Source organism: Hermetia illucens, chromosome 1, assembly GCF_905115235.1.
Source record: "Hermetia illucens chromosome 1, iHerIll2.2.curated.20191125, whole genome shotgun sequence".
Taxonomy (NCBI): Eukaryota; Metazoa; Arthropoda; class Insecta; order Diptera; family Stratiomyidae; genus Hermetia; species Hermetia illucens.
In genome coordinates, this window is record NC_051849.1 from 214,202,864 (window position 1) to 214,214,124 (window position 11,261).

The following is an 11,261-nucleotide window of genomic DNA, read 5'->3' on the forward strand; positions in this document are numbered from 1 at the left end:
AATAGAAGCGATATTAGTGTTCGATATTTCCCACAAACAAATCGGTAAGAAACATGAATATACACTCCCTGTTTTTTGCTTACATCCATCATTTTATTTGGAAACCATATACCCTGAGCTTAATTTATTTTTTATGTATTCAATTTTTTTAATGATCTGCGAAAATATTGTATCCCATTCATATATTTGTACCCAGTTTTAAATAGACTTTTATTAGTCGTACTGCTTTGTGCCAATGTAAGTTTCAATTTTTTAGGTGTGTTAGTATAAAGTTTTTGCGAATATCATTTTTAAGTAGATCTACTACGTCCCGACATTTTGTTGGTGAATCATTCACTTCTTTTATGATGTTACTTAATTTCTACCAAGTTTTTGAACACATACTCCATATTGTCTTCATTACTCTTTTTGTTTAAATTGCTGATGTAGAACTGTTGTTTCGAAATATATTTCGTTGTAAGAATATATGTTCATGGCGAATTTTACCTATATATATTAATGTTTCTTTAGCACACATTTTAGTATAAAATATCCGTGGTATTCAAATATTGCTCGCATTTAATCGACTGTATACTTCCAACAAAAACGTTACATTTTTGCTATAATATTATAGTAACGATTTTTTGAATTATTTTCTAATCTGGCAATGCTCTCGCCTTCTCTGTTACAAACTTCATTCAGGTTATAAACAGTTTGTGACAAGTCATTGTAGGAAAGTTGACAGTTTCGTTGGTTATTGTTGGGTTTTTCGCTTGCAGTTAAAAGAAGATGGTAAATAGTTGGAAATAGTGCTCGGCAATTGTAGTGACTTTAACCTTTTTCCACAATTTATTTATAGGATACCTCAATCAAAGTAAGACCGGCAACTAAGGAGAATTTCTCAATCCAGAAGGGCTCTGCCGCCGGTCCATCAGATGCAAGTTGTGCAGTTCAAATTGCGGCGGTCCACCCATTGAAGCAATCCGAAGGCAACTATGAGAAGCATCAACAAAACCTGCACTTTCAAATGTTAAGAAATCGTGAAGGATTGCATGCACCGCTGAAACTTGCAATGGAATTGCGGGCGGCGAACAAAGTGGGTCGTTTGCCATTTTTGCCGTCCAGGTAAGGGCCCACATGTTCCTGTTGGAAAGGTTCAGTTTATTTAGTTTTATTTTTTTCTTTCTAAAGTAATTTCCAGAGAGATGTTCTCCTTGGTAGAGATGAACTGGTGGAGTTCTCTGATTTCCTGGCCACTGAGGATATGCATGAGGTGATGAGGCAACCGCACGCAGTCGTTGAACGCAGTTTGGGAATTTATTAGAATTCATAAATTTAATAAATTTGGGTGATAGTTTGTATGCAGTTGTTTTATTTATATAAAGGGACGCCTGGCTAGTCAAATCGGAAAAGCTTTGCCACGGGTTCCCACATTCAGATAACGTGAGGCCGGGCTGGAGACCGCAGAAAATGTTAAAATATGTGTAGTCAAGGTCTTGTTCCTCTTGGGCAGTATTGTGTGATTCGTTCATAGACACTCAGTTTCCCTGAGCAACATTACAATTCTAGCACGTTTCAGATCATTCAAAAAGTGGAACGTAACAAAGCCGAGAATTAGAGAAAAAAATTTAAACCTTTAGATGCTGGTACAACAATTAAGTCGCACACGAACAAAAATTCATTCTCATTGGGGTTTGAAGTTTGGACCAACGTGGAGCAAATGCAATTCCTAAATGTCTATATAAATTTCATTCCACAACAGCAAAATGATCAACGATTGAAGCAGTTTCTATTTAAGACTGTTTGCATATCTGACAGTATAAATTTAGATATTTTCGAAGGCATAAATATGACGAAATGCTCTGGTGCCGTTACTAACTATGAAGAGGATATCATAAGTAATTTTTGCACTGCGCATGGTAAGAGTTACATTTTTTTGAATAAGTGTAAATATTGATAACGCTATCTTCTTCAGGCATTTCCACTGTCCCGTGCTTTGCAACAGTGATACAGGAGTGTCTTCAATTAGCCTTTAAAATGCCGCATGTTGAATGCGTTTGTGAAGAAGTGCAGAAGTACCTGAAAGCAAATGAGCCTACAACGTGTCAAGTAAGTGGAAGCAGCTTTTATGTTTGTTGTTATTAATTTGCACATATGTAAATGATTACTTTTGGAGAGGATAGATGGATGGATGTCTTGTGCAAGATTGGGTTTTGTGCCCCCATTCTGTAGCCTTGTGATTTATTGTATGATGCATTGTAAGTTTCAGGGCAAGGGTGGGTGTACTCTTCGGAATAACAAAGGAAAAGGCGAGGAAACAAAGAAGGGAATCTGCACATTAAACCGTCCTCACTGAATTGAATCAAAGAACAACCGGCAAGGGTACGTTCCGTAAGGTGGTCAAATCTATTAGGGGAGGAGGCTCTGGTCTAGTGGCGATTCTGGAAATCTAAGATTTTAACTGTTTCCTAGAAAAGGCGTATGCGGAAGTGGAAGTTACCGAACAATACCCAAGAAAACTTCCTAACAATGGAAACATTAGAATTGGTTGGGTAGTATGTAGGCTACTAATATGGGTAGCTCCTATCAAGGGCTGTATGTGTTTAGATTATAGGCAAACGATTCCAACCTACCGGCGACCTGATAGGAGAATAGCATGAAACAAATGCGAGCAGGTAGAGTTGCCTTCCCTACAAGGATCGTAAATTTGGTTTCGCCATCTGGAGTTAGATTTAAGGATAATTACCAGGGGTGGCTTTTCCATCACAGAAGGTGTAGTTAATTGTAGTTTGAACTCATCCACCAACTTCAGTAGCACCATAGCTATAAGAAGCTTCAACTGAAGAGTAACGGCCCACCGCGTCTCCAATCCAGTCTCGCTCCATCGCGCCTTCAACGGGACGATATCTGTAGTCTTCTCAGCAAGTCACCAATCGGAACACAGCCGCCCCACCTTTTAACGTCGTTCACGTTGCCAACGAAGTTCCGCTTCCCGTCGCTGCTCTATATTCTGGCACTTCACTCATCCGTGCCAGTGGCCCCGGGTTGAAGGTGGCCTCCCCACCTAAACAGCGGTTTATCTCCAGGCTAGCGTTAATAACTTCTACGGGCTATACACTGGAGTACATAAAGAGCAAAGTTAGTATACTTTCTTCTCTGTTCTATGTCAAACAAACAATAGCAACAGCAACCGAGTGATAGCGTCTTTCAAGGTCACTTATCCTGATGAATTTGATGTCAGCAATCCTTTTTTCTAGCTTGAAGGTGTATTCATCAAGCCATATAAACGCACCAATTCGTAGGTAAACTCCAAGACAACCCGCCTGCCTAGCCGAGCAATATAACTGGATCCGTATTTACTGTCCCTCTGTTTTATCAAAATGTTAGGGGTTTAACAACTAAGCTGGGGCTTTCAATTTATCCGTGCTGATTCAGCGACGCCATGCCATCTGCATCTCTGAAAGCTGGCTCGACGATGCCATATTAAACTCCGAACTCCCCGAAGGATACTCCACTTTCTGCTGTGGCAAGGACCGGGATGCATCTCGTAAGTCCATAGGTGGTGGAGTCCTAATTGCAATAAAAAATACACTTCGCGCAGAACTCATCTTCTACTCCTCTAGCTATCCTTTTGACTGTGTTGCTCTTCGTGTCTCCCCAGCACCGTTCACAATATCCTGTAGGATCTCCTCTCCTGTTATGTCCCTTCTTCCCCTGCTTGCCTGCGTTCGTACCCAACTGGGTTCACAACGAAGATCCTTATAAAATCTACCCGAAACATGCACTACGGAAGAAGTTTCGAGCTTCTAAGAATGATTAGACCTTGCTCCCTTTAAGATTATATGCGCTCCACTGCGAAGTACATGATTAAAAAAGCGCATAAAAGGTACTTGTTGAGTGTCGAAGTCGCCCTTGCCCGCGGTAACTTAAAACCGTTTTGATCACACACTTGCTATTCACGTGATCGTACCCAATCTTTCCCTTCTTCCATCAAGTTTACTGATTCCACTGCCAGCGCCAACAACAAACAAAATGGAGGTTTAGAGGAAAGTAAGGCTTTGTCCACTGGACGATGCATTGGATAGCGGCCGACTTCGGGTTCGGGCCCGTGTGTGTTTACGGATAACGTTTTTCAGTGTCTATTTAATACCGGATGAGACGATGCCGGACATTTTTTTTCGCGCGAGGTTTGCGCTGATTAGCAAAGGTAAATTAAATCCTGAATTACCTTCTGCATACCGACTACTCTGTATACTTGATGCAGCCGGGAAAATACTCAAAAGGCTCATCAGAACTAAATTCGCTGAAGTAATACTTCCTTTTGTGATCTTATCCTCAATGTAGTTCGATTTTAGAGTCCAAGGATTCACAGTGAATGCTGTCATGGAGGCGATTTATCGAACTGAGGCATGGATCTGGCCGGATACTGGTCCTCGTATCACTTGACGTCAGAAATGCCTAAAAGATGGGCAGATATACTAGGCGTATTCGAAAATTCTTTCTATGCGCCGGGTTATCTTTAGCGGATATTGAGGGATTATTTGAGAGGCAGCTTTCCTCTGTATGAGACACTGGAGGGCCACATCCCTGGAACGCTTTCTTTGATAGTTCGCCAAGACCTGACATGCCAGAAGAGTGACGCCTGATCGGTTATGTATATTGTGGCAAGTGTAACCAGACGTACTGTTGAACAGGCGCAAAGCAGACTTGCGTATTGATGCGTGGCGATTGGCAAGACGATGTTTGGTTATATTTCTCCCATTCATCTGTCCTTTTTGCTCTCAATTAAATACTGAACGTGTTCTTCTGCCGTAGATTAACAACGCAGTTATTCCAAAAACTACATCTTGTTTCCTGATGCCTCCTTCTCAGCATACTTCTATTTTCATAAGAGATGGCGGTCGCCATTTATCTCTCTCCGCCGCTTAGTAGCAAAGTTTGGATCAGTACCTCCACCCCGTCTTTTGTTCTCCACGTGATAGTGGGTGGATAAGTTTCGGGTTAGTAGTAAATTAGCAAGTTTTTCATCTCTGTTGTTGGTGATGCAGCGTTTAAGGAAAATGAGCATTGAATTTTTCATCGCTATAGAAGATAAATTTTACCAATTATGTTTTACAAAGTGCGTTTAAAATATGTTCATTGAAATATTTTAATGATTTCGACCGACGGTAAACAATTTCCCTGAACAGTTGATTATCCTGGTGTACTTTATTCCCTAACGTTCCTCTGATATGGTGGCAATGAAATCCATCAGGCAAATTTTCCTGATGCGTTCTGTGACAAGCTATAATCGGTTACCCGAAAAACCATAGGAAATTCTATTTTCCTTTAATTCCAAAATTTTCTTCATTTTATTGACGACTTAACAAGGCAGAACTGATCATGAGACTAGTCAAGAAAGTACATGTGTTGTCGACTCAGCTCTGAATGAGTACCTTAATTCAGAGTATTGCCTCCTACAGTATACTATAGTGTACCGTTACGGTCTTAAAAAACGTGTACTAACACATTTCAAGGTCCTAATCTAGTTGGATTGTGGTGCCAACGATTGTTATTATTATGCCTGGTTGCACACACTCAAAACAGCAACGAATTCCGCAAAAGCTGTATTAGAATTTTAGCTCCAAAATATTTGCAATCGGGCAAAAGGCAGGTTGAAATTGCCACCCACTTAGCAGTAATGATCTTCAACGAGGGTTTTCTGTCCATTTTGCAAGTCATGGACGTGTTGGGAATTACTTTGGAAGACGAGAAACGCATCGACCGCTCCGAGCGGAGCTGCAAAAAGGGCCCGGATTCAACAGGGAGAAGAAAATGCGGCCATTTGAGAACATTTTCTTAATGAGAGGGCGTTCCCCCTCCCCTCTCTCTCTCTCTCTCTTATGTTACCATACTTTATCTTTAAACGCGTTTTTCCGAAAGTTTGCTTTTTTAAACATTGTGGCCCTTCTTCTCCTATTTATTGATGTCTATCAAGTTTCTTTTAGTGGTGCAGTGAGCATTTCACTATGACTTCCCGTGGTAGTTTTTGAAAATTTTGATTTGTTCTATTTTTACAGCCTCTAAAGTTTAACCCCTTTGCAGAAAATTACCGAAAAGGTATAAAAGAAAACCGTTGATGAGGTCGAACAAATAAACTCTATCCTCGTAGGCATAATTGAAATCCGGAATCCGAGGATAGTGGAGAGGTTTTGAGTAGCTTCTGACAATTGAACACTACCCCATGAATGTTTTCATGCTTTATGTTTCGAGTCACTGTTTTGGTATATTTTAAATGTTTGACAGATATCCAATTTCTCTGAGCATATATGTACATATTCGCATCAATATTCCGCTCCACGAATACATCATTACACACGTCCTTCGCCCGTAACAGTCATCATAGCACTTCCTTTGCCACGCAATTCATGTATCGCACGGAATAAAACTTATGTTAATAAAGTCAATGAAATAAAACGATTTGAGTCTTTTCTTCTTTTTCTTCAGCCTTTGTCCCGTTCACAAGCGGGGTCGGCTCGTCGTGATCGGTTTCGCCATTTGGCTCTATCGAATGCCTGATCTGGGTGCAATCTCGAGGCTTTCAAATCCCCATCCAACGTATCAAGCCACCGTTGCTTAGGTCTGCCTTTTGGTCGTTTACCATCGACTTCGATGTTCAGACCAATCTTGGCAAGTGAATTCTCGTTTGCACGAATTGCGTGACCATACCATCGAAGACGCCTCTCTCGCAACTTTTCCACGATCGGTGCAACCCCATAACGATCGCGGATATCCTCATTTTGGATGTGATCTATACGTGTGACGCCACTAGTCCAACGTAGCATCTTCGTCTCCATTACCGCAAGACGCCGTTCATTGTATTTTATGGTCGGCCAACACTCAGAACCATAGAGAGCGACTGGACGGACGACATTGCGGTAAATTTTAGATTTGAGACGTTCTTTAATACGTCGATCACAAAGGACACCAGTTGTGGAACGCCACTTCATCCAGGTTGCGTTAATGCGTGAAGCAATTTCATAACGCAGCTCTCCATTGGCTGATAGCGTTGACCCGAGGTATTTAAATCGCTCAGTTCTGGGCAGATCACTGCCGCTGACAGTGATTGTGCCTGTTTCATGGGGATCGGTCGTCAAAAATTCAGTTTTGTTTAAATTCAATCTGAGACCGTGTTGCATGAGGCGATCATTCCATTGAACAAGTTGCTCGAGATCATTTTTGCTATCAGATGCTAGGAAAACATCATCTGCATAAAGCAGTGTGTAGGGCGCTGAACGTTGGATATCCCGTGTGACGGTGTCCATAACAAGGACAAAGAGGAGTGGTGAGAGGGCACTTCCTTGATGAACACCAACAGAGACACGAAGCGGTTTTGATACACCCGCCATACTTCGAACTTTACTTTTCGGATCGTGGTAGAGCAATTGAACCCAGCGCACGAGTTCTTCTGGCACGAAGTGTTGTCGTAAAGTATACCAGATGAGTTCGTGTGGTACACGGTCAAACGCTTTCTCTAGATCCAGAAAGGCAATGTAAAGAGGGTGATGCTTCTCACGGTGTTTCTCCATGAGAAACCGCGCAGCGTGTATTGCGTCAGTAGTTCCGCAGTTCTTGACAAATCCGGCTTGATTCACGGTTATTTCAACGATTTCGCGAATACGGTTGTCAAGAATGCGTTCAAAAATCTTCATGTTATGGGAAAGTAACCGGATCGGACGGTAATTTGAAGATTCTGCTGGGCTACCTTTCTTTTTCCATATTGGAACAGTGATACTTTCTTGCCAGTCAGATGGTGTTCTTCCTTCCTGAATAACCCGGTTAAAGAATTCACTGAGCCACAGTGTTGGGTCCCAGCTCTTCGCTTTCCAGAGCTCAGATGCGATGTCGTCAGGTCCTGTTGCTTTCCCCGATTTCATTTGTTTTATTGCCTCCTCGACTTCAGTTGCGCTGACTGGTGGAACTGCTCCAAATGTCGGCAATGATTGTGGAAGTGGAGGATGAACAAATTCTTCAGTTGAAATCTGCTCGAAGTATTCTCGCCATCTATCCGTTGCGGCTCGACGGTTGGTAAGCAAAGTACCGTGCTTGTCATTAACACAACAGAAGTGTTCGATATCCTGTGTGCGTTCATCACGGCTTTTAGCAAGTCGATACAGATCTCTCTCGCCATCCCGAGTGTCCAGTTTATCGCAAAGATTTTTGAAATGGTTCGCTCGGGTGACAGCGACCGCTTTCTTTGCTTCCCGGTTGGCATTCTTATAAATTTGCCAATTAGTAGGCGTTTTATCGTCGAGAAATTTGTGGTAGAGGCGTTTCTTTTCACGGACCTTCATTTCAACATCATCATTCCAAAGCCAAGTATCTCGGTTGATGTACCGCTTACCCGGCTTGGTGACCCCGAGGGTTGCAGAGGCCGCCTTGTGGATCGTGTCTTTCATTTGGTTCCACGATTCTTCCACATTGGTAATGGTTGGCAATCGTATGAGTGAGACCGTTTCTTCTTTCTTCTCACCAAATCGCCACCATTTAATGCGCGGCGGGCCAGTGCATTCCTCACGCCGTTTTATCGGTGGCTTAATTCGCAGGACGGCAATCAACGGCCGATGTTGAGGTACGATGGTCTCATAGGGAACGACTTTGCAATCACTGACAGTGGTAAAATGTTGGCGTCTTATGAGAATATGGTCGATTTGCGTTTTATTGTTCCCACTATAAAATGTGGGAAGATGAGACAATCGTTTGATGACCCATGTATTCATAAGTACAAGGTCATGGGTGTCCGCAAAATCGATTATACGCTCGCCACCTTCATTGCGCGCTCCGAACCCCTTTCCCCCATGGCACCTGTTACCGTCTGCCTTTTCACCCGCATGACCATTAAGGTCGCCGGCAATGATTATGTAATCGTCAGCAGGCACGTGACAAGTTTTTTCATCGAGAAGTTGCCAGAAGGCATCTTTCTCGGCATCAGGTCGGCCTGTCTGTGGTGCATACGCGGTGAAGAAGTGAATAGTGCGATCAGCTGATATAATGGTGAGCTTCATCAGCCGATCATCAAATCGTTCGACTTCTTTAATGGCATCACGGAAACCCTCTGAGATGGCAATGCCAACACCATATTGAGTGTGTGGGTTACCAAAATAGAGAAGTTTGTAGCCATTTTTACTGCGTTCGCGTTCAATGTGACAGCTTTTGGCACCAGACCATCGGGTTTCTTGCAGAGCGCAGATATCAATGCGTCTTTTCCGAAGGGGTCTTGCGAGTTCCTCGGTCTTTCCAGTTAGGGTACCAACATTTAGCGTGCAGACACGTATTTGTTTTGTTCGTTGTGTGCGGACTAACTTGCTTACGTCCTGACGCCGTCCATGCGTCAAGTATTTCGTACTAGGATCTCCGGATTTCAATTTTTCCCACTGTATATGTATATACCAGTCCCTATTTCCAAGATTAAAGGTCCAAAACTCGTTTGAGAAAGGAGGTCAAGTGAAGCACTATAGTCAAAGTGATCGCGTAACCACCAGGCCTCTCAGGAAGCAAGTGGGGTGTTAGTAGTATCCATTAACAACTAATGCGTCTTATATTCTACTGAAATAGCACCTCTCCTTGCGGTTGGGGAATAAAAGCTTCCTAGTAGTGTTCCCCGCTTGTCAAAAAATGCGACGAAAGGAATATAAGTTTGAACGTCCTCTCTTCCTAACGAAACATCTCTGCCTGGGATATGAACAGACTTATCATTTGCGACCTTCGGCTATTGTATACGTGAACCAATTAGTTTGTGGAATGAGTTAACGTTCCTTGACAACGGTATCCAGGGCTTTCATAATATTGGTTTTCGCCAATTTGAGCAGGATTTCTAATGCTACAAATTCTCGAGAGTACTCATTTCTATGGCTACGTTTTTACCAAGAGATGGCTCCGACAGAAACTATGCAGCCTACATCATTTTGTTCATCCCACAGTCAGCTAAAAACATGGGCAAATTGAATTCGGTAAAAATTTGCGTTTGTGTTTTATCGTTCAGTGATCATGTTCAGTTTTGTGCCAGAAAAAAAGCGTTTACGGCATGTGTTACTTTTCTTATTGCATCAAAATCAAAAACTCATCATTTGCTGGTAGAAACGTACCGTGAATACGCTCCTTCCTTCCGTAGCCTACATAACGACGAAATCTATGAGCGATACTATGACCGTCAGGTTATGGATAAAATCCGGCCCAATAGGTTACGGTGGGCGGGTCACTTAAGGGGGTCATCCCGTGTGTCGGGTTGGAGAAATCGATTTTTTTTTGCATGAATTGTATCTATATATAGTGGAGAATATGTGGGCAAAGGGATTTTCCGATATTCCGAGTCGTTCAGAAATTATAGTGTTAAACAGGTAAGGAGTTTGCAGCCGCGGCTAGAGTACTCGATGAGAAAGAGCATCGAATCTGTTAGTTTTTTACCTGAGCCTTATAAATTCGAACACAGGTATAAATATAAAAAGATGTAAAACCAATCAATTGTCTAAACTTATTTGCTGTTTGGAATAAAAAGGATAATCCAGTCTAGAGTGAGCACCGAAAGGCTTTCAAGCTATACTCAGTTATATTTTGTCGTAAGTATTGTGCTGTTTGTGTGTTCAGTGATTTTTTTAAATGGATCGTACGAAGGGAGATGGCTTTAACGTTCAACGTCATGCTCGCACTAAAAAACGAGTATTTCATGGGAATCGATAGTTATCAGAGAAGAAAAAGGACTTCGCATCAACATCAGCAAAGAAACTTTTAGCAAGCATGAACATGGATGTTCCAATTGCGACAAGTTTTGTATATTGTATAATATATTGGATTTTGCTGGAGTTTTCTCCGGTATTTCTGTATACGTAGTAGTAAAAAAGGAATACGAAGGACATGTCGAGAAAATAATGGGAACGCGGCTTAGAAATGCAAAGAAGAACCACAAAGGCATTGGTGGAAAAGGGGTTGGAAAAGTTACTGATAAGGACCTCACTACATTTTCTGGGCTGGCTATTCGTCGACACGCAAATTCGATAGAAGGAATGAAGCAAGATATTTGGGCAACTTTCTTCCATAAATGTTCTGCAGACGAAAATCCTCAGCATCAAAATTGTCCAGCAGGTGAGGACAGTTGGTGCAAATGGCGCAAAGCGGAAGTTAAAGGAGAACTGGATAGTTTCCACCACGAGAAGGCACCTTTGACTGAAGAAATTCAAACAGTCATCAAACCAATCTACGAAGATTTGTCACGGAATGATCTCTTGAACAGATGTTTAGGAGCAAAG

The 11,261-nt window shown here is 42.1% G+C and overlaps 2 protein-coding genes across 2 annotated transcripts; both read left to right on the forward strand.

Annotated features, from left to right (window-relative positions):
• The first annotated feature begins 667 nt into the window (after window positions 1–667).
• LOC119659808 (proteasome maturation protein) lies at window positions 668–1,340 on the forward strand. The gene is made up of 3 exons (XM_038068084.1): window positions 668–771; window positions 839–1,104; window positions 1,171–1,340. Exons 1-3 carry the CDS (start codon window positions 769–771, stop codon window positions 1,301–1,303), a joined length of 402 nt encoding a protein of 133 aa, XP_037924012.1. The 5' UTR covers window positions 668–768; the 3' UTR covers window positions 1,304–1,340.
• A 304-nt stretch (window positions 1,341–1,644) lies between these two features.
• Window positions 1,645–2,157, forward strand: LOC119646967. The gene is made up of 2 exons (XM_038047668.1): window positions 1,645–1,898; window positions 1,955–2,157. The coding sequence occupies exons 1-2, from the start codon at window positions 1,700–1,702 to the stop codon at window positions 2,122–2,124; spliced, it is 369 nt and encodes a 122-aa protein (XP_037903596.1). The 5' UTR covers window positions 1,645–1,699; the 3' UTR covers window positions 2,125–2,157.
• Window positions 2,158–11,261: the final 9,104 nt, after the last annotated feature.

What these genes read in the sequence shown, in the direction of transcription:
- LOC119659808 (XM_038068084.1), top strand. An exon ending in TTGCCATTTTTGCCGTCCAG is followed by an intron (nt 1,105 to 1,170) that starts GTAAGGGCCCAC and finishes TTCTTTCTAAAG; the next exon opens with TAATTTCCAGAGAGATGTTC.
- LOC119646967 (XM_038047668.1), top strand. Translation starts at nt 1,700, where the DNA reads ATGCAATTCCTAAATGTCTATATAAATTTCATTCCACAACAGCAAAAT. An exon ending in TAATTTTTGCACTGCGCATG is followed by an intron (nt 1,899 to 1,954) that starts GTAAGAGTTACA and finishes TATCTTCTTCAG; the next exon opens with GCATTTCCACTGTCCCGTGC.